General features: G+C 41.4%; 2 protein-coding genes across 2 annotated transcripts; both read left to right on the top strand.

Annotated features, from left to right (window-relative positions):
• Positions 1–3782: 3782 nt before the first annotated feature.
• Positions 3783–6931, top strand: LOC127575465 (collagen alpha-2(IX) chain-like). Its single transcript, XM_052025360.1, has 4 exons — positions 3783–3924; positions 4542–4632; positions 5911–5988; positions 6688–6931. The coding sequence occupies exons 1-4, from the start codon at positions 3877–3879 to the stop codon at positions 6828–6830; spliced, it is 360 nt and encodes a 119-aa protein (XP_051881320.1). The 5' UTR covers positions 3783–3876; the 3' UTR covers positions 6831–6931.
• A 10619-nt stretch (positions 6932–17550) lies between these two features.
• Positions 17551–19980, top strand: msh5 (mutS homolog 5). The gene has a single exon (XM_052024860.1). It carries the CDS (start codon positions 17551–17553, stop codon positions 19978–19980), a length of 2430 nt encoding a protein of 809 aa, XP_051880820.1.
• The last annotated feature ends 3730 nt before the right edge of the window (positions 19981–23710 follow it).

Raw genomic sequence — 23710 nt, 5'->3', positions numbered from 1 at the left:
CAAGTGTGTTTTAAGTTGCAGAGAGAGACAGAGTGGAGAGAACACTGGGAATGTCTGTGATAGGATGCAGACCAAAGTTGCCTAGGCAACAATTACTTTAAAAAAGCTACAGTTAGAGATAGAAGAGAAAAGGAACAATTGAAACAGAATAGTTGCATTTGGAGAGAGAGAGAGAGAGAGAGAAAGTGGAGGTGGGGGAAGGGGATAGGAAAAAAAAATTATTAAATTCAGCATTAAGACCCAAGGGCCTCAACATATCCAGACAGAAGATGAGGTGCTGCACCTTCAACTTATCCATTGCAGCAAGGTAGAGGCCAAAGAAAGGGAGGTCAAACACAATGTTTGCTACAACTAACGACGAGTATTTTTTCCAGTATGTAGCTGCTGAGACGCTCATTAAAGGGGTGCCTCAATAGTGACATCACTCATAGCTGTCTATTACAAGAGGTAACATTATTTACCCAGCTGGTCACTTGGGATGGGTTTAGAACATGGCAATCTATCTGCTCCCATACAGTCTTCAGAGACACCATACTCTACTTGGACCTCTCTGATGAACAATGTGTTTGCAGGCTCAGGTTTTCTAAGACCATCATCAATAAGATATAATATCCTGCACGAATACCTTTGGCTAGAGTCTCATGTCTGGACTGCTGTACCCATTGAGATGAAGATCACCTTGACTCCATTTCCTTACCACAGGATCTTTCCAAAAGGCTGCAGTAGATCTCTTCTATGTCTCTCAATTTGGTGCTGACCAGAGAGGTCATATGGGCTTTGTAATCACAAAGAAATGATTATGCCTACTCTGATTTCAGTTTGGAACAGGTGACATCTCGGGCATGACAGGCTTCACAAGTGTACAAACAGCCATGTAGTTAAGAACTCCCCTTTAATAACCCAGACTACATCCAGATGAAAAATACAGTTCTGATCCTCGAGCTTACTTTAGGTGTTGGTGGACAGCGTAGGACGGGGAGCAGGAGAAGGACAAAGAACTAAAGTGACTGAAGACTAGATGTTCAGGTTCACTCTTGCAACTTGAATGGATATATTCTACAAAGAAGGCAATCTGCTTTTGAATTTTCCAGTGCAGAGGAGACCACATTGTGAGCACGGAATACAATATAATGTAGGTCCTCCACAGTTTACAAACACCCGACTTATGTACAGCCCATACATACGAATGAGCATTTGGGAGACTGGTGGGAAGGATTTGTTGCTTGGGAACTCAGTTCACAGCCACATTTCTGACTTGAAAGCTGTTCAGGTTTGTTACGGACTCAGTGAAAGTCCCTTTAAGATAGAGAGTGTGTGTGTATGTGTGTGTGGGGCGTGCTTATGTCAATAGAAGATAAAGGACGTAATGACGTTGTTGAAGAAGTCAGAAGAAGGAGAGAGAGAGAGAAGGGAGAGAGACACCAGCCTGCTTGTTTTCTCTATCGATGGATGAGAAACAATAACTGTGTCTGCCACTGAAATCCATGTATGGAAGTTGGAAGTAATCCGGTGGAGTTCACTTTGTTGCTGACCTGTAGAAGGAAACAGGTATTTATGTGTGGACGACCACGGTTCGGATGCTTTTCGGGGTGAGGAAGTCACTACCGAGTAAACACTGAAGTGTCGTTTGGGTTCCATCGTGGAACATTTGGATTTCATATGTACTCTCTCTATGTTTCTCTACGTCTACGTCTTATCTTCAGACAACGGTGGTTGTTGAAGAAGCCCTTGCTCATGTTTCACCTTATGGCTTGCGGAACTGAACTTTAAGAACCATTCCGGAACTGGGAGTTTTGGACTTTGTCACACACACACACGAAGAGTTTAGTTTTGGGGTTAACGTTTGAGGTTTAACATTTTTTGAATTCTAACATACTAACATTTTTACTTTTATCTTACGTATTATCATAAGTAGTAATTAATAAAATAGTTTTTAACACTAAATCATGCTCAGTGTGTTTCTTTTGTTGCTGGTTCGTGACAGGTTACTAACACTTCATAGTTAGTGAACTCTGCTGTAACCTGGGGACAACCTGTAAATTGGAAGAAGTGCAAGTCAATTCCTGGTTCACCTGAAAGGTCTGTTTGGTTTACTAGATGATAGGAAATGAAGAGGTAAAAGGGAAGGTGTTGCATCTCCTGCAGTTGCATGGGAAAGTGTCATGAGGAAAGTTGCCCAACACATTGATGCAATCACGAAGAAGGCACGCCAGCGGCTCTACTTCATTAGGAGTTTGAGGGGATTTGGTATGTCACCAAAGACTCTTGCAAATTTCTACAAATGTACGGTGGAGAGCATTCTGACTGGTTGCATCACTGCCTGGTATGGAGGCTCCAATGTGTAGGATCACAAGAGGCTGCAGAGGGTTGTAGACTCAGCCAGCTCCATTACGGGCACAACCCTCCCTGCCAGCGAGGACATCTTCAAGAGGCAGTGCCTCAAGAAGGCAGCATCCATCATTAAGGACCCTCACCACCCAGAACATATCCTCTTCACGTTACTACCATCGTGGAGGTGGTGCAGGAGCCTGAAGACCCACACTCAACCTTTCAGGAACAGCTTCTTCCCCTCCACCATCAGATTTCTCTTTTGCACTGTTTATTTATTTTTGTAACTTACCATAATTTTTATGTCTTTATGTCTTGCACTGTACTGCTGCTGCAAAACAACAAATTTCACGACATATGTCAGTGATAATAAACCTGATCCTGATAGGTGGAAATGCAAGCGTGAACTAGGGAGTTGCAGAGGGAACGGTTCTTTCAGAATGCTGAAAGTTGAGGGGAGGGGAGGATGTGTCTTGTGATGGAATCCTGTTGAAGGTGGCAGAAATTATGAAGGATGATCCATTGAATGTAGAGCCTGGTAGGGTGAAGGCAAGATCAAGAGGGATCCTATCACAGGTCTGGCTGGCAGAGGGGAGTGAGAGGAGAAGTGCAGGAAATAGAGGAGATGCAGTGGAGAACCCTGTCAACTATGATGGAGGGGGTGCCACCATTAAAGAAAAGGGAGGATACCTCAAAGGCACTGGTGTGCAAAATATCACCTTTCTCTGCACATTAAAAGCTGCTGTTTTAATCCCTAATTTTCTAAATTCTGATGAAAGGCAATTGACCTGAAATCTTAATCTCTCTACATCAATGTTATCTGATCTGCTGAGTATTTCCAGCATCTGCAATATTTTCTTTTTGAGGAGATAGTTAGGATTATGACCAAATATGTTCCCAGTAAGAAAAATGTGAACCCTCAGCACTTTGTTTCTCAATGTAAATTGGGTGACTGCTTGGTAGAATACCTCTGATTAGTCTGCAAGTGGGAACTTAGCTTTCAATAACCTGTCACTTTAATTCTCTCTCCCACTTCACTCTGTCCTTTCTGTCTTTGACTATGTGCACTTTTGCAACACGGCCTTGGAGAACAGCATGTCTTCTTTGTTTGGGCACATTGCAGCCCTCCAAACTCAATACTGAATTCAACAATTTCAGGTAACCAGGTTTTGTTTTCTTTCCAGGGATATTAATTGCTATTTCAGCTACAGTTTTTTTCCTTTATTTCTTTTCTGGTCTAACTGCTGGAATTCAAAATAATGGTTACGTTGACAACTTTGATCTACACCCTATCACTGACATTTTCTCCACCCCTCCCCCTTGTTTTCTTGTTTTCTCACTTTTCCAGTTCTGATGAAAGGTCATTGACCTGAAACATTGAGTGCTGTTCTCTCCACTGATGTTGCCTGACCAGCGTGCTTCCAGCATTTTCTGTTCTTGTTTCAGTTTAATATGGAATTTGGTATTTTGTGATTGTCATATCAATACTACAAAGCTTCCAAATGGGAAAGTGAGTGAGTTTGGAATTGGACTGCCAGGTTGCTTACTATGAGCATGCAATATGGTAGCTGGGCATCATATGCTCCAAAATTCAAGGTACAGCACAAATTTCTTAAAGTTAGTAGTCTTAACTGATAATGCAAGTCAGGAATGTTCACTTATAATGCATGAGAAATAGGCAAAGAAGTAAACATACCTAAGATTTTTCATGGAGAAACTGGGTACCCACCTAAACATCAGATATGCAAAAAACAAACATCTTTTGGATACGCAGATCTGTATTCCTCGTACATTTCATCACTGCAGATTTTGGCTCCTCTTTTGTTGTTGACATCAAATTTACTTAGAAATCACAAGATACCAGGATCCTTGCTATGGTTCTGCAATTACAATAATGGAAACAAGGCAGCCTGCAAGGCCATTGTTCAGGCCAAATATTTGATCTCTGAGGATCAACCTGTGCCAGTCTGAAATTCAATCCAGGACATCTTCCTGCACATTTTGTCACATATCAATGATTATTTAACAAAAATGGAACAGGCTTTGCTCCTATTGTCATCTCCCAGTTATAATTTATCTTCATTCATCAAATGATTTTATTTCTTGGCTTTTCTCTGAACCCTGTGGATAATTTTTACTTCTATCAATTTTGCTAATTTGCTTTGAACATGAGAGTTTTAATTCTGATTAAACTATCAAAATCTGATTTTAAGGGTAGGCCAGGAATCAATGGACATGACGGAGAAGGAGGATTGGAAGGATTCACAGGAGAACCAGGTGATCCAGGACTGCAAGGGTTGAAAGGTCTGTTCAGTTATAATTATTATAAATATCTAGTTTCTTTGTGTATTTTGGCAGTGTTTAATGTCACTTTGACAGCTTCATGTTATAACAGTGGGGTTCATTTATCAGTTTGCTCTGATCTCCTTAGTTTGATCACTTTTGATGTGTGGTTATTTTCTAATCTGTTACCTTTCTTTACTCATGCAAAATCTGTACCCACTACTTCTAGCCGCCACCAACCCTGTTTAAATTTTCTCGCCAACAACTTCTTGCCACTCAGTTAACAGCAATAAAAATTACATTCAAAGAAAAAAATTATCTTATGCTTTTCAAGATATTGTAGTCACTGGATCTTAATCAGGGTGTTGGGGGTGGGGCACCTTGTAAACTATAAGTGAACAGCTTCAGCCTGTGGTTAAATGTGAGGTCAGGAAGGATACTTCTGCTCTTCCCTATTCTATATTCAAGTAAACATTTAACAAACTCACCTGTTTAGTTTTGCGATTCCCTTAATAGTCATTGGGAAGCATGCAGAATTGTATGCATTTACCAATAGTTTTGGCTGTATCAGGACAATATAATATTGTAGAGGGAGCCCCAGACATATATTAAATCACTTATTTGCATATCCAGATTGTTTAAGTCTTACTTAAAGCCTGAATGCCATTTTTTGTCATGTACCAATATTGCATACTTCAGACTATTTTTGATCTTAATGACCAAAGATTGGTACAGAACGGTTGTTCAATCTCTTTGTATCAAAAATTTTGAGAATGAATATATCTACTATTACTCATACACCCATCAGGTTGCCATACCCTGAAGTCTGTTCCAAGTGCTCTACTATCTACTTTAAATTACTGCTCTATGGCTTTATCTTAGGTTGTTAGGCCTAAAACCTGAGGAATGCATGATGCCATTGTCATTTGTGGAGAACAGGACTTAGCACTTCAATTGATTTGTAGATGTATTTGATCCTAATTTTCTTTTAAGTATAATCAGATGCATAAGAAATTAGAGGCTTGTTGGCCTAGCCTCTACATAAGGAGGCTAGGCTTGGAAGCACCATTCCCGATTGAAAGGCTACAGCTCTCTCACATCAGTTCCCCCAGTGCTTGCCACAAAATCGGGTAGTTTTATTAGGAGTGACCACTGCATAGACCTTATCCAGACAAATTCCCAATTTCACAATTGAAATTGGAAAGATTTCTGCTGTTTGTTAATCTCAAAGTAACAATTGTTCGTGGCAAAAGGCCTCTCAATGAATGTTTCACACTTTTATTGCATTTCTCATTTCAGGTGAACACGGAGACCCCGGTGACCAAGGTCCCCAAGGTGTTGGGCTCTCTGGGTTTATAGGGGCACAGGGCTCAAGAGGTAAATGTGCATCATAAATTTGTATTGTGCATTAAAATAGCTTATAGCTTATCTTAGATCAGGTAGTATCACATTTCTACATGACATAATTCAGTTACAATAAAAATAAAACAATCATGAATGAAAATTAGCTGAGCAGGTCCCAGACCATGAACTTCATTCCCTTCAAGTAGATCTCCTTTAAGTTAAATACATAACTTTTAGTGGTTCTCCATTGGGATCCCAAAACCCTCCATCTTCCGGATGGAAACCCCTAACCCCCATCCTATTTACCATCCTGGCCTTCCCCACTTGAATCTCATGTCCAATCATTACAAGTGCCTCCATTAATTCATCATCTGATCTTTATTACCACCAAACTCTTTCTTACCCAGCCCTCATCAATCTCCTACATCTTTCCGTACCAATCTCATACTCAGTCCCTAAATCAACTGATCCCTGGTTGAACAATCTGCCACATGATGCTTCAAAATCTCATCGCAATTCTATCCAACACAAGATCTTAATTTCCAATCATCCCACCTCCCACATTTGGAGCCCTGACCTCTAACCACAAGTGATGTCTTAGTTTCTACTTTACCTATTTTTTCTTTGTACGCAATTTGCCATGTCAAACCATCGGACTAAACACATTACAGGTATCTTATAATTTCTAGCCTGGTGCCTTTTCTGGTATTGTTTTTGTTGTTATTTACATAGGTGACCGTGGAAAGCCTGGATCAAGCATACCTGGACAATCAGGGCAACAAGGTCCACGAGGTCACACAGGGCGACGAGGTTTAAGAGGATATCCAGGACATAGGGGAAATCCAGGTGCCTGTAAGGCAACAGGATGTGATTAGAAATACCACCTAGAATCCTGACAATCATTATCCTGGGCCACAATCCAGTCTACTTCCAGAAAATTACATTGATATTGAACAACATGTGTAAATAAAGGAGACATTTTTAGAAGACACCATATGAATAAATATATTAAAACAGTTTGCATGAATCCTCTGGATTCTTGCCAAAATACTTGAATTCAAAAGAATCTGATTAGAACTCCATTGTGCAAACAACTAGGTTGTTTGTGGTGTCACCAACTTGAATTTTATCATTTGTTCTACACTGGTAATCTAGTCTCTTGATATTTCTTTGAACTTTTAAAAACAAATAGAAACAGAATGTGCAATAGTTTTCAAAATGTTTGAGTAGTTCTCCATTAATGTAAAACCAATGGAAATTCAAAGATAACCCAAATCAATATTCTACTGTGAGGAATGATACAAAATAAACATTCTGAATAGCAACAAGGATGCTTGCTGTTCTAAAGTTGTCTTAAAAATATTACAGAGTGACTTGATAGCTACTTACGAAATTCAAGAGGGAGATTGCATAGATTGGAATTAATCCACATATAGAAGTTGACAGTGGACCATCTTACTAAGCATTGGAGTTAAAGGAAATGCGTACCCTCGTGATTGAGGAGACAATTGTTGACATTCCCAATTTCCACTTCCTGCTGAATCACTAATCGTTTCAATGGCAAATTGTGAAGGTTTGTTATGCCATAGAAGGAGCCCATTCTGCCCACTGCATCCATGCTAGCTTCCAGAATAACAACCCCATTAATCCCATTGTGCTGCAATTTATTCTCTCTCAAATGCCCATCAACTGCCTTTCTTTTTCTTTCGCTACTTAACTACACTCAGTAGCCAACTAACCTACCAGCACGTCTTTCAGATGTTAGAGGAAACTAAAACACCCGGTAAAAACCCACACAGTGTCATATGGAGGATGTGCAAACTCCACACAGATAGAACCCAGTCAAGATTGAACCAAGATCCCTGGAGCCATAAGACAGCAGTGCTAACTGTTGTGCCATTGTATCGCTCCTATTGTCAGTCACACTTTGGTTTTAACAATTAGCTTTGGAAAAATGAAGGATCTTTTCTTAGAACCATAGAAAAATACAGCACAATACAGGCCCTTCGGCCCACCATGTCGTGCCGACCTTCTAACCACATCTAAGACTATCTAACCCCTTCCTCCCACATATCCCTCTATTTTAAATTCCTCTATATGCTTATCTAACAATCTCTTGAACTTGACCAATGTATCAGCCTCCACCACCACCCCAAGCAACACATTCCAATGCACCAACCACTCTCTGGGTGAAAAACCTCCCTCTGACATCTCCCTTGAACTTCCCACCCATTACCTTAAAGCCATGCCCTCTTGTATTGAGCATTGGTGCCCTGGGAAAGAGGCACTGGCTGTCCACTCTATCTATTCCTCTTAATATTTTGTATACCTATTTCTTAATTGGTGTCTTAGTGTCTAAGAATGGAAAATTACACAAGAGGTGAAGCCAGGTAAAATTTTGTTGGCACTATCACTCAATTAATGGGAGCTAAGTTTGGCATCCTTCCAATATAAAAGGAAATTTGATGTTCCCATACAATCAAGCATTTGAGCATTCTTGCAATTTACACTGAATATTCAAAAGTAAATATTAAGTAAATTGGTTTATTATTGTCACATGTATCAAGGTACAGTAAAAAAAACTTTGTTTTGCATGCCGTCCATGCAGATCATTTCACCACGTCAGTATGTCAAGGTAGTACAAGGGAAAGGCAACAACAAAATGTAGAAGATAGTGTTACAGTTAAAGAGAAAGTGCAGTGCAGGCAGACAATAAGGTGCAAGGCCAAAATGAGGTAGATTGTGAGGTCCACCTTATCATACAAGAGATCTGTTCAATAGTCTTATAACAGCTGGATAAAAGCTGTCCTTGAGCCTGGTGGTACGTGCTTTCAGGCTTTTGTATCTTCTGCCTGATGGAAGGGGGGAGGAGAGACAATGTCTGGGCTGATTATGTTGGCTGCTTTACCAAGGCAGCGAGAAGTGTAGACAGAGTCCATGGTTTTTGTGATGTGAACCCAGAAATTCTATTGTACAGAACTTGAATTCAAACCACTACATAAATAAAAACCTCAGTTTTAACAAGCATATTGGGTAAATGTATCAAAAATGCACTTTGCACAGTCTACAAAATTTTACTGACAGTTCCATGTGTGTGTGACGTGAAAGTGGATGCAGCAAGTAAGGTGCAGAGGGATTAAGAAAATCTCTGTGCAACACTTGTTTTGGGCCTCTCCACTGAAATTCTATCATATCCCCCAATTAAGAATCAACATAGGCCACTCATGGGAACCAGCTTTTAACAGCAGTGTCATCCTCAGCATTATTTAAGCTGGGCATCATTCATTTTGAATTCTGTTGGAAAGTCAGGTGAAAGTGACCTCAGGTGCATGTCTAGTGGCAACTGGTTTTTGAACTTCTGGTGAATGCAATATAACTTTTATCACAACACCTTTTCACCAGTGCTGCTGCAGTTGGTGTACCGCATGGCCAGGAGCTAAAGGACAGGATCTTAAGAGGAGGCAAACTTGTGAGAGGATCCTAATTGAGAAGAGCTCTTTACTGGATTTCTCCCCTTTCCAGGTTTCTGTGCAACAATTTATCTGGAGAGTGGAAGGGGATAAAATCCAGAGTGTGAAGTTCATAATACTACATCTGAAGTAATACTGGATTTCTGCTTGCCCTGTCAACCTGAACCAAGCATATACATCTAGTGCGCTGTGTGATCCATGCACGGAAAACAAGGACTGGGCAGCAGGAAAAATGTGTATCCAGTCATCATCAAATGAGATGTTTGCATAGGTGGCTTTCATTATAATTGTATTAATAATAAAACATTGAAATCAAGTATAAAAGTAATAACAGATCAAATTTTGTAGATAGGATATAAGGGACTACTCCTTAATCTACAGCACTGCATTCTGCGATTCAAAATTAATTACAGTATTTGGGTCAAGCAAAATTAAAATGCTGGGATACAGGAATAAATGGAAGGTGAACATGGAGGAGACACTTGATGATGGGGACAAATCAAATGGCAGAAACTCATTTTCTTCTCAGTAAGAAAGGGAAAGAGGTTGAATTCAAGGGTAAATCAATGGAGGGAAATTGCATTAATTATTTGGGGTACAGGAGACCACACAGGCAAAAATGTGATGCACATTCATTGACTGTATGTGATAAATACTCTTTCCTTGGTACCATTGCTAGTGCTTCAGCTTTGCACCATATGTACAGGTGCTGGGGGTGAAGAAATGGAGTTATATGTCTAAGTTTGCAGATGACACAAAGTTAAAGAGGTACAGCAAATTTCATACAAGGAAGGCAGACATTGCCCAAAGTCAGATAAAGAAAGAAAGGGGACTAACATGTGCAAGATGGAAATCAACATGAAGAAGTGTGAGGACATCCAGAAAGAATTCGAGATTAACACATTGTAACAGGCTAATCATGCTGGCCTGGTTCCATGTTTCCAGATCGCCACCGCCAGTCTCCTTCCTGCCTACACTTATCTGATTGGGTTGTGCAGGCCCTTTGCACTCATAGTCCAGCAGTGTGGTCTGAGCAGTGATTGGGCCTCCAGTGGTGAGATCAAGAGTCCACATCCTGAATTACTACTGATGGCCTTTGACAAAGTTGGGGCGGGACTTTGTTGGCTGTGAAAGTTGTAAACATTTTTATCGTTTTTCCTCATATTATTTCTCATACTTCCTTAAGACATAGAAGGAGGGCATTTGACACCAGCAAGTCTATGCTGGCTTTAAAGCATATCCACCAATCCCATTCCCTCACTTTTTTCCCCCTGTAACCTATTTTCTACAATATTTTTAGAAGTCTGACCTTAAAACTATTAAAACTGATATAACTAATCATGAAATATTTTCTTAAAATAGTTAATTGAGACACTTGTAAGTAACTAAAAACATTGAAACAAATAAAGATAAATAGTAACAACTTCTCTATTGTCTCCTCCTTCTTTGCCCCACAATCGCCATTGCTGAACTCTAATTGGAATCGCTGGCATTAGCCAGCTAGATCCAACCTAATATATGCTAATAGCAATCGATTGGGAACTGTGGAGAGAGCAAAGGGATTTGGGTGCCCATGTACATAAATGGTTATAATATAACGCAAAAGAGTAATCAAGAAGTCCAACAGAGTATCTGGATAACGGAATTGATGGCTTTGTGGCCAAGCTTGTGGATGATAAAAAGATAGGTGGAGGGGGAGGTAGTGTTGAGGAAGCAGGGAGTCTGCAGAAGGACTTGGGCAGGTTGGGAGAATGGGCAAAGAAGTGGCAGATGGAATACAACATAAGGAAGTGTGCAGTCATGCACTTTGGTAGAAGGAATAAAGGCGTAGACTATTTTCTAAACGGGGAGTGAATTCAGAAATTGGAGGTGCAAAGGGACTTGGGAGTCCTAGTGCAGGATTCCCTAAAGGTTACCTTGCAGGCTGAGTTGGTAGTAAGGAAGGCAAATGCAATGTTAGCATTCATTTCAAGAGGACTAGAATATAAAAGCAAGGATGTAATGCTGAGGCTTTATAAGGTGTTAGTCAGACCACATTTGAAGTATTGTGAGCAGTTTTTGGCCCCATATCTAAGGAAGGATGTGCTGACATTGGAGAGTGTCCAGAGGAGGTTTACAAGAAGAATCCTGGGAATGAAATGTTTGAGGAGCAGATGAAGGCTCTGGGCCTGTACTCGCTGGAGTTTAGAGGTGAGGGGGGATCTCATTGAAACCTACCGAATATTGAAAGGGCTGGATAGAGTGGACGTGGAGAGGATGTTTCCAGTAGTGGGAGAGTCTAGGACCAGAGGGCACAGCCTTAGAATAGAAGAATGTCCCTTTAGAACAGAGATGAGGAGGAATTTCTTTCACCAGATGGTGGTGAATCTGTGGAATTCATTGCCACAGACGGCCGTGGAGGCCGAGTCATTGGGTTTATTTAAAGCTGAGGTTGATAAGTTCTTGATTAGTAAAGGGGTCAAAGGTTACGGGGAGAAGGCAGGAGAATGGGTTTGAGAGGGAAAATTAAATCAGCCATGATGGAATGGCAGAGCAGACTCAATGGGCTGAATGGCCTAATTCTGCTCCTATGTCTTATGGTCTTAATATAGGGTTGCACTGCAAAGTAAAAGAGAGGAAGCAATGTTACATATGTACAAAATAATGTACTTAATTTTGAGTTGTTCACCTTAAAAATAATGTATTACCCTTTGAGGGAATGCAATGCACATGCACTATAATGATAATGAAGCTTAAATTATAAGAAAACAAAATATTGAAATAAAAACTAAAAATGCTGGAAGTACTCCACAGGTCAGGCAGAATCTATGGAGAAGTAAGTAGTTAATTATCTGGATCTCGATGAGTGGATATCAGGACACACTCACTTTCCATATTTCCCATTATCCTGCACATACTTGCTTTGGATCCAGAAGACTAAGCACTCTCATAGACCTCATCAGCAATGAGGCAGTAGGGCCTTGCATGTTGTAATCCGGTAACATGGGCAGGCTGAAAGAAAGTCGGCCCAGAAAACTGCTGAGGAAATCTTTGATATGCTTCCATCAAAGCTCTCCAGCTTTTTGAATGTTTTTGTGTATCCCTATCCCTAAATTTCTAAAATTAAAATAAAATCATAAAGATCACAAACACTTTTAAATAATTACAAATATTACTGCAAACAACTGAGAGAAACAAATTTACCATTATTTTTTAACCTTCTTTGCAACTGTATAATCTCCACTGAATGAATGGGTTTACAGATCCTACACTAAGTGAAACTGGGATGAGGATTGGTGAGCAGATTCCTCAGTGAGAAAAAAATAATCTGGGGAATCTAAGTAACTTCGTACTCTACCATTGGACTCCATATGGAGTCCAGGTGTGTTGTGAACTCTCAGATTTGCTGGCAGTTTGGGATTTTTGTGTTTGGATGAGCATATTGTCACACCTCCCATATTACTCGCAGTCATGCATGTAAATGCAGATATTCCCCACAGACACATCCACTAGGCCAAAGTTCAAAAGTCACAAAAAGTCATTGAACTGAAGTGTATTTTTGTCTTTTACTATCTCTGCAGATGATGCCTGACCAGCTGAATAGTTCCAGCTTTTTCTATTTTTGTATACTTAAATTATGAGGACAGGTCAGCATTGCCTTCAAGTGCTGAAGATTCAGCAATGGTCTGTGTTTGTATTAAACACTGTAAATGGACTCAGTGGTACAGATAGTTAGAAACTATTTCCACTGGTTAATCCAGGTCATGATCATAACATGAGAGGAGGGATATTTAGGGGTATAATCAGGCAGCATATTTTTTACATAAAAGGATGTAAAAACCTGGAATTTTCTTCCCAAAAATCGATGGATGCTGACTTAATACAGTAATTAACAGACTTTTATTTGGTAAGGGATCAAGAAAAATGCATCAATAACAATTAAATGGAATTGTGCAGCAGATCAGACCTTTAACTGAGGAACAGCTCCAGGAGCTGAAACAAACTTCTGTTCCGGTGGTTCTTTGCTAGACAGGAAGAATTAACTCAAAGTTTCTTCCAACTCTGTGTCTGCTGCATAGCCAATTAAATTGCCAACCAAAACTCCTTTCCTCTGTGTGTGTCAACCCCATGCTGAGTCCATTTAAATACAAATCCAACTTGCCATCTGTGGATGCTTACTAGAAATGATGTAATGCGTTAACAACCAACTTGCTCAAGTCACCTTATGATAAGGATAATAGTTTTGAAAGGTTTCTGATCTTTTTTCAAGAAAACAGATTAAGGCATCCTTTTGTATTCTTTTGTTCCAGTGGCTTCAGCATTTGGATAACTGAAACTTTGGGACTAAAGCCTTAAATTAACATTACTATAGTTTCAAACAAAAATGCTTTAAAGGCCATAATGGTGGGATGATGATGAAAAGTTCTAGAAATAATAATCAGGGACAAAATTTGCAGACACTTGAACAGTTATGGATTTTTTTATAAGTAATTTTCAGAATCTGGGTGACGCTAGCAAGGGCAGCATTTATTGCCCATCCTTAATTGCCTTTGAGAAGGTGATGGTAAGCCACCTTTTTGAACTGCAGCAGTCCTTGTGGTGAAGGTACTCTCACAGTGCTGTTGGAGAGGAAGTTCCAGCATTTAGACCCTGCAACAATGAAGGAATAACAATGTATTTCCAATTCAGAATTGGTGTGCAACTTGGAAGGGAATCTGCTAGTGTGGTGTTCCCTTACAAATGCTGCCTTTGTCTTTCTTGGTGGTAAAGGAGGTGCTGTTGGACTAGCCTGGATAAGCAACTGCATTTTGTAGATAGTGCACACTGCAGCCACTTATGTCAGTAGTTGAAGAAATGATTGTTTCGGATGGTGGAAGGGGTGCCAATCAAGTGGACTGCTTCGTCCTTGATTTGTTTAGGAGTGTGATGGAATACTCTCCACTTGCCCACATGAGTTCAGCTCCAAAAACACTCAGGAAGACCATCCATAAACTCTGCCCAGCTTCCAATGCTTGTATCTGACCTGCTCTATAGAGCAAAATCAGCTCTAGGGTTTGTTGACAAGAAGATGTGCTACTCCTCACTTCAGGCAGCAAAAAGACACCATTGTTATGATAGGCCATCAAAACCTCTCTAAACAAATGGTCCATTCCTTAGCACTCAAATGCTGGGCTCTGTCATTGCTGAGAATGGGGATGTTTTTGGAGTCCCCTCCTCCCGTTGGCTGTTCATTGTTCACTATCATTCAAGACTAGATGTGGCAGGATTGCAGAACTTAGATCTGTTATGTTGGTTGTGAAATCGTTTAGCTCTATCTTATAAATGCTGTTTTTGCTGTTCAGCATGCATGTAGTTCTGTATTGCAGCCTTATGGCTGACATCTCATTTTTTGGCATGCCTGATGCCATTTCCAGCAGCATTGAGTGAGGGTTATTCAAGGCACTGAGGTTACAGATTATGGTTGTGTATATTTTTGGTGTCGTTGATAGTCCACAACACCTTATAGGTGCCCAGTTTGAGCTGCCAGATCTGTAGTACCACACAATAAGGTACGAAAGTGGGACTTTGGCTCCACAAGGCATACGCAATAGTTACTTCTACCATTACTATCACAGACAGATGCATCTGCCACAGATGGATTAGTGAGGACGAGGTCAAGTAAGTCTATCTCATGTGTTGGATTACTCAATACTTGCTGCAGATGCCACCTTGATTAGAAAATGCCATTATGGATTTTTTTTAAAGGCAGATCAGGTCAAGCCAACTTGATGTTTTTTATCTGAGTAACTGAGGGAATTGATATGCCTACACTTCCTCGTTTGACCACAACTGGACTATTACACACAGTTGGGTGCCACAGTTTGGGGAAGCTGTGAAAGTTTCAGAGACAGTGCAGGTATGATTCCAGTGATGAGGGATTTTGGTTCTGTTATAGACAAGTTGGGGTTGTTCTCTTTGGAACAGAGGGGATTGTGAGGGGATCAGAAATTTAATATCATGAAAGATATGTACAAAGTGGAGAGAAAATGTTCCGATTGGCTGATGGGTCAAAGATAAGGGGCATAGAATTAAGGGGATTATCAAAAAAATCAAAAATGACATGAGGACAATTTTTTTGTTCAGTAAATGGTTGGGAGTGGAATGCATGACCAGGGGAGTAGCAGAGGTAGAAAAACTGTAGCTTTAAAATGGCACTGTAAAAGTACACATTTTTAGGGCTATGGGCAGAGGATGAGGGAACAGGATAAGCTGGATTGCTCCAACACAGGGCAGTACTGCCTTCAGAATTCCAATGGCTTCCTTCCTTGTTTTAACCTTCTGGGGATTCTGTAAAAGTCAAAAATCTTGAAACTCACCAAGGAAACATTTTCCACATTAAAGATAGATGTTAGTTACTTTACCTTCAGAGGTTTCTTAAATGTGTTTAAGATTACATTATTTTTACTCACCTTTTGTATATTTCTTGAGTTTTTTTCAAAGTCTGTTTTGAACTAAGGTGTCAATAAGCAACTTCACTCAATCTGCTTAAACTTTTTTTGGCACATAAAGTTCTTCCTTCCAAAACTATATTTTTGGGTTTCCTCTTCACAAATATTTATATGAATAATTTAGAGGAAGGTACCAAAAGTACAGTTACTAAATTTACTTATGTCACAAATATGTGTATAAAAGTTCTGAAGAGGACAAATGGAGGCAACAAAGGGATATACTGTAGATAGTTCAAGTGATCTGGCAAATGTAGCACAATGAGGGAAAACATGAAATTGCCCATTTTGGCAGGGAAAATAAAACAAAAAAGTATATCACCGAAATAGTGAAAGATTGCAGAGCTCTGACATGCAGAGAGATTTAGATATCCTGCAGCATGATTTGCAAAAGGCTTGTAAGCAGCACAGCAAGTAATTAGGAAAGCAAACAGAATGTCATTGTTTATTGCGATAGGAATACAGAAATTGGGAGATTATGCTTCAGTTAGATGGTGAATTGGTGAAACCACATCTGGAGTACTGTGTAAGGTATTGGTCTCCTTATTTAACAAAACAATTCAGAGAAGGTTTACTACACTAATGTCTGGATTGGGCAAATTGTCTTATGAGGAAAGGTTGTACAGACTAGGGAATTTATAAGAGGGAGAACTCAATTGAAGTATATATGATGCTGAGAGATCTTGACAGTTGATGTGGAGAGGATGCTTCTTTGTGAGAGAATCTGGCACAAAGGGGTCAGTGTTTAAAAGTAAAGGGCCTTTTATTTAAGACAGACATAAAGCAAACATTTTTTCATAAGGGGGTTGAGAGTTTTTGGAACTCTCCCTCAAAGGGTGAAGGAAATAGTGTCATTGAATATTTAAAATGAGGTAGTAGGTGTAGGTAGCTGAGACAGATAACTTGATAAGCAAGGGAGGTGAAAGGTCACTGCAAGTAATTGAGAATGTGGACTTGAGGTTACAGTCAGATCAGCTAATATCTTATTAAATGGTGGAGTAGGTTCCAGGGATTGTGATTACTACTAATTTGTTTGTATGCACTGAAATTGCTCTTATCACACTTTGCCATCACTGTACAATAATTAGAGTGTTTGGGAACCTTTATCACCTTCGAGTCAAGCCGAGAATGTCTTTCATGCTTTGCCTTATGCACCGAGCCCAAAGGCAAAAGTGCATTTACTGGTACAAAGGAATTGCAATACCATCCTTGTCTGCCCTGCTCATCCGTTGCTACACTTCCCCAGACTCACGAAAAGTAAACTACTGCAGGGCGCGAAATCCATACTGCTCCTGCATTGAGACTTGCACGTTATTTGCGGCACTGATTTAGATTAAAGCCATTGGGAAACTATTCGCTCAGTGGGTGGAAGCGAGGAGCTGAGTTACGCGCGACACCCGCCCAACCGCCACCTCGCGCGCGCGACACCCGCCCAACCGCCACCTCGCGCGCGAGAACAGCTCTATGCGCGACACCCGCCCAACCGCCGCCTCGCGCGGGAGAACAGGCCTATGCGCGATACCCGCCCAACCACGGTCTTCGCTCAGCGCCGCCTCGAAAGCGCGGGGGTCGGCAAATGACACGCAATACGAAAAATGGCGGCATAAACAAACAGCTGAGAAGAGACTGAAACGTGGTGCGATTATAAAGCGAATGTTCCAATGAGTAACCCTACAACCCCCGTTCAACAGCCAACGGCTGTGGTAGATGACGTGAATGCTTCGACGCAGCCCGAGGTGTATGTAAGTGTCTTGTGGCATAGCGGACATCTCGGGCTCGTTTACTACAGCGCCAATGAATGTATCGTTTACATCATGCCTGATGCCCCGGACTCACAGGATCTGAAGCTACTGAGGAAAGTGTTGGAAGAAATCCAGCCCCGGTGCATCTTAACAAGTGCTAAGCAAGACCACAACATGGCAGACTTCCTTCAAGCAATGGGGACCGCCAACGACGGAGAGGATGGGAAGCCAGAAATAGCTCTCTTCCCCAACGTGGACTTTGGGCTCAACATTAGCAAGCAACGGGTGTTGTCGGCGAACTTGCCCTTCGTCCCCTCGCACCTGACTGACGCGGAGAAGATCATGTACCTGGCGGCAATCATCCCATTCGAGTGCGCCACCATGTTGCGGGCACTCGGAGGGCTTTTGAAGTTCATAGAGAGGAGGAGGATTGGAGTGGAATTGGAAGATCCCAGTGTGAGCGTCCCCATTCTGGCAATCAGGAAATTTGCACTGAATGACACGGTGTACGTTGACCAGGACGCCTACTGCGTGTTGCAGATTTTTAAGTCGGAAGTGCACCCATCTGTATACAAACTGGCGTCAGGGCTGAAAGAAGGACTGAGCTTGTTCGGAGTTATGAATCGCTGCAAATCCCAATGGGGGACAAAGCTGATGAGGCTGTGGTTCATGCGTCCTACAAACAAACTGGAGGAACTGAACAAGCGGCTGGATGTTATCCAGTTTTTCATGCTGGCCAGAAACACTGAGATAGTGCAGACGCTTCAGGACTGCTTGAAGCATATCAGGAATGTCCCGATGATTCTGAAAAGAATGACACTATCCTACACCAAAGTGAGTGACTGGCAAGCCCTTTATAAGACCGTATACAATGCCATGTGCATTGGAGACACTTGCAAATCCCTGCCCAGGTCTGTAGAACTCTTTGCAAAGATCTCTGGGACTTTCACTGATGATCTTCATTATATTGCCAGTCTCATTACTAAAGTGGTGGATTTTGAAGGTAGCAATACAGAGAACAGATTCACTGTTCGGCATAATGTGGACCCAGCTATAGATGAAAAAAAGCGCAAACTGATGGGTCTGTCAGATTTCTTAACTGAAGTAGCAAGGAATGAACTAACGCTACTGGATAGCAGGATTCCATCATGCTGTGTCATCTACATCCCTCTGATTGGATTTCTTCTAACTATTCCACGCCTTCCAAGTATGGTGGACAAGGATGACTTTGAAATAGAAGGACTGGATTTCATGTTTCTGTCTGAGGGTAGGCTTCATTATAGAAGTGCCAGAACCAAAGAGCTTGATACAATGTTGGGAGATTTGCATTGTGAAATCCGGGATCTTGAGACAGCTGTCATGTACCAGTTGCAGGCGAAGGTTTTGGAGAAGTCTGCAGTGCTCTATGATGTGATGGAGTATACAGCCCAGTTGGATTGCTTAATTGCCATGGCTGTTGTAGCCCAAGAAAACACCTACGTAAGACCAAGATTAACCAGCAAGAATATAATCAACATCAAAGATGGAAGACATCCTCTCATGGAACTGTGCACAAGGACATTTGTTTCAAACCCCATTGGTACTGGTGGAGAACATGGAAAGATTTGTATCCTTACTGGTCCAAATTCCAGTGGCAAAAGTGTATATCTCAAGGAGGCTGGCCTAATAGTGTTCATGGCACTAATAGGTTGTTACGTACCTGCCACAGAGGCAGAAATTGGATTAATAGATGGTATTTACACGAGGATCCAAAGCCGTGAATCAGTGTCTGTGGGGCTTTCCACATTCATTATAGACTTAAATCAGGTGGCAGCTGCAGTTAACAATGCTACGGAGAGATCACTGGTATTAATTGATGAATTTGGAAAAGGAACCAACAGTGTTGATGGCTTATCACTTCTTGCAGCTGTCTTAAGGCATTGGGTGAAGCAAGATATGAAATGCCCTCATATCTTTGTATCTACTAATTTTCATAGTTTAGTTCAGCTTAACCTACTCCCTGCTGTTGCCCTAATGCGTTATCTAACACTAGAAACCATACAGGATGGAGAGGAGTTGGTGTTTTTCTACCAGCTGAAGGAAGGTGTCTCCACAGACAGCTATGCTGCCAATATAGCTATACAGGCTGGGATGCCACCACAGGTAGTGAAGCGAGGGATACAGATTTCTGAGCTGTACCGTAGAGGACAACCTATTTGTCGTCTTGACTGTCCTCCAAAAGCAAACAAGTTTGAAGCACACAAAGATTTGGTTGATAAATTTCTTCAGTTGGACCTCAGCGACCCTAATGTAGACCTACAGGAATTTTTGAGCAAGGGGGTTCTGGCATATACAGCTTCGGAGCTTTGACATAGCTTGTTGCTGAACTGCTTCAGGCTGTCACCTAAATCAAAACTGAATGCATTGCTACTTTTGAAGGATCCTCTTTCCCAATGCTTTTTAATGGATAAACAGAAATCTAGATTTGCAGTTGTTCAAGCTTTGAGGTGAGTGTATCAAAATTATACTAATAGTGTGATTAAAGTTTGGTTTTCCAATCTGTTAAGTAAGTTTGTAGATCTAAGCATTATGACATTGGCAATGCTGCAGTTATCTCTACATGTGGGTTGGGATGGAAAAAGTAAGGCAAATTTTGATTAGAAGTTATGGAAATGTCTTTATTTGATTTTGCAGTGCAATGGTTTGAAATTGCCTTGGTCAGGTAAATTTTTAAACATATGTGAATTTAGTTAGGTGATGCTTTATAACTAAGTGCAACTCTTTCCTAAATTCTCTCTTGGGGGAAAAATAGTCAAAAAATGGAGTAAGTGGAGTGCAGCAGAAAGAGTTTAAATGGACTATAGGAAAGAGAATCATGATGATTAAAAGGAATGCAGAAAACAGCTCTGGTAAATTCAATAAGTGTGTGGGAGACCAAGCCCTGGTAATTCAAAGGAGGAACCAGAACCCAGTTGTGCTTCCTTTGCTCTGGAAAACAACAGCTACAGGAAGTAACTGAAGGTTGGTGACCAGTGGTGTTCTGCAGGGATCTGTTCTGGAACCCTTGCTCTGTGATTTTTATAAATGACTTGGATGAGGATGTGGAAGGGTTAGTAAGTTTGCTGATGACATGAAGGTTGGTGGTGTTGTGGACAGTATAGAAGGTTGCTGTAGATTACAACAGGACATTGATGGGATGCAGACCTGGGCTGAGCAGTGGCAGATGGAGTTCAACCCAGAAAAGTGTGAAGTGATACACTTTAGAAGATCGAATTTGAAGGCAGAATACAAGGTTAATGGCAGGACTCTTAGCAGTGTGAACAGAGGGATCTTGGGATCCATGTCCATAGATCCCTCAAGGTTGCCACGCAGGTCAATAGATTTGTTAAGAAGGTGTTTGGAGCATTGGCTTTCATTAGTCGAGGTATTGAGTTCAGGAGCCGCGAGGTAATGTTGCAGCTCTATAAAATTCTGGTTAGACCACACTTGGAGTATTGTGTTCAGTTTTGGTTGCCCCATTATAGGAAGGATGTAGAAGCTTTAGAGAGGGTGTAGAGGAGATGCACCAGGATGCTGCCTGGATTGGAGAGCATGTCTTATGAGGATAGGTTGAGTGAGCTAGGGTTTTTCTCTTTTGGAGAGAAGGAGGATGAGAGGTGACTTGATAGAGGTGTACAAGATAAGAGGCATAGATTGAGTGGACAGTTGGACACTTTTTCCCAGGGCGAAAATGGCTAACAGAGGGAATATAATTTTAAGGTGATTGGAGGAAGGTATAAGGGGGATGTCAGAGGTATGTTTATTACACAGAGTGGTGGGTGCGTGGAACGCACTGCCAGCAGAGGTCGTGGGGGCAGGTACATCAGGGACGTTTAAGAGACTCTTAGATAGACACATGAATAATAGAGACATGGAGGGCTATGTGGGAGGGAAGGGTTAGATAGATCTTAGAACAGGATAAAATGTTGGCACGACATCGTGGGCTGAGGGCCTGTACTGTGCTGTAATGTTCTATGAAGTCTTGTTGACTGGAGGAGCTGAAGTTCTGGGTTTTGGAGCTTGAGCAACAGTTGACATTTCATATTTATAATGACATAGGAGGAGACTATTCAGCCCAACAAACCAAGCTGACTCTCAGAGCAATATTATCAATTCCATTCAACCACTTACTTCCTTATAACCTATTATCTCTCACATACCCATCAACTCCACCCTGATTTTCCTACCATCCACCTACCAACACGAGTAACTTACGGTGGACAACTAATCTACCAACCAGCACGTCCTTGGGATGTGGGAGGAAGCTGGAGCAGTGCAAACTTACACAGTCACAGGGAGAACATGCAAAGTCCACACAGATGTTAGGATCAGACCCTATTCACAAGCTAAGCTGATGTGCCACTGCAACATCATTCATCCATGATGTTCAGCACTTTTCAGATACGAGTGTGCAGGCAGATAAGAAATGAGGGACTGCCAGGAGACAAGAAAGAGGAGGCAGTTTGTTCATGAGTACCCTGAGGGGACTGATGAAGGGCTTTTACCTGGCGAGTGTAATGTATCCAAAAACACAGCATTATAATCGTCTTAATCATGCAGGAAGAAAGGAGAAAAGTCAAGTGAGCAATAGTTACTGGGAATTCTATTGTGGTGTAGGCATGATTCCAGGACGATACATTGCCTCTGTGGTGCCAAGCTTAAGGATATCACTTAGGGCTGCAGAACATTCTGGAGCAGAAGAGTGAAGAGCTAGAGGTGGCGCTACCAATGATATAAATAGAAAGAGGGATGAAGTCTTCCAGGTTGATTGTAAAGAGTTAGGGAAAAAATTAAGCATGGCCTCAAAGGTTAGTAATCTGGATTACTCCCTTTGTCATTTACCAGTGAGCATCGAAAGATCAAGACAGCACAAATAGATGTGTGGCTGAAGAGATGGTACAGGATGCTTTAGGTTCCAGCAGAATTGGGACCAGATCTGGGGGAGGTGGGGCCTCTACAGACTGAACAAGTTACACTTCAGTCAGGTGAGTCTAGTGTCCATGAGTTCATTGGTGCCATCCTCGTGTCACTAATATCCTTCAGGAGTAGAAATTTTCCATCTTTGGCCAGGTCTGGCTTTTGTGATTCCAGAATGAGCATGCAGTTTACTCTTAAACACCCACCAAGATAGCTTAACAATCCATGCAGTTGTACTATAACTGCTATGTTAAACGGAGAAAGAACAAAATGGATGGACTAACTGGCATTGACCTAGGCATGGAATTCAAATACAGCTGAATTCCTATATGAGTCTTCCTAACATACGGTATATCTGGTAACTGGTGTCTGAATTTGGAGAATTAAACCATGGACTAGTCAAACAATAGCATGATAAATTCCCATAAAATCATACGCTATGGACATCATGCCAGACTTCTGTACCTTAACCCTTGGATACATCCTGCCCCACTGTACAGATAGACTACCAGAGGGAGCCACTCAGTGGTATACAGGCTTGAGGGAGTAGTCTTCGAAGGCTGCAACATTGATTCCAGATGCCACACAATCTGAAGGCATGAGGTCAAATCTGTCAAGGAAACACCCTCTTATTTACCATCCACTGTCCTCAGCAGATGAATCAGTAGTCCTTAGTGTTGAATAGCACTTGGAGATCCAACTTAATACTCTTCAGGAGACCCAGTACCACCACCTCCTTGATCTCAAAATGCCCTAGTACGTTAGCATGTTCCACAGTGCTCTCACTATCCTCCATGTTCTCTGTCTTGGCGAATACTAATGCAAAGTATTTGTTTTGTGCCTCACCCACATCCCTGATTCAAGCACAAATTCCCTCCTTTATTCTTGAGTGGTCCTTCTCTCTCCCTACTTATCCTCTTGTTTTTAATGTAACTATAAAATGCCTTGGGATTCTCTTTAATCACACTTGCCAAGGACATTTCATGGTCCCTTTTGGCCCTCCTAACTCCATGCTTGAGTTGTTTCCTGCTTTCTTTATATTCCTCAAGGGCCTCATCTTAGCTTCCTAAACCTTATGTAGATTCTTCCTTTTTCTTTTTTTGTCATTTTCTTGGTTGGAAGCTGCTTTATCTGGGGGCAAGAG

This window comes from Pristis pectinata, chromosome 10 (genome assembly GCF_009764475.1).
Source record: "Pristis pectinata isolate sPriPec2 chromosome 10, sPriPec2.1.pri, whole genome shotgun sequence".
In the NCBI taxonomy this organism is placed as follows: domain Eukaryota; kingdom Metazoa; phylum Chordata; class Chondrichthyes; order Rhinopristiformes; family Pristidae; genus Pristis; species Pristis pectinata.
The sequence above is the reverse complement of the archived record's forward strand: the minus strand, read 5'-3'. Positions and strand labels throughout refer to the sequence as shown.

Coding starts and splice junctions, on each gene's coding strand:
- LOC127575465 (XM_052025360.1), top strand. CDS start 3,877: ATGAGCATGCAATATGGTAGCTGGGCATCATATGCTCCAAAATTCAAG. Junction 3,925..4,541: donor CATATGCTCCAAAATTCAAG/GTACAGCACAAA, acceptor TCTGATTTTAAG/GGTAGGCCAGGAATCAATGG. Junction 4,633..5,910: donor AGGACTGCAAGGGTTGAAAG/GTCTGTTCAGTT, acceptor TTCTCATTTCAG/GTGAACACGGAGACCCCGGT.
- msh5 (XM_052024860.1), top strand. CDS start 17,551: ATGAGTAACCCTACAACCCCCGTTCAACAGCCAACGGCTGTGGTAGAT.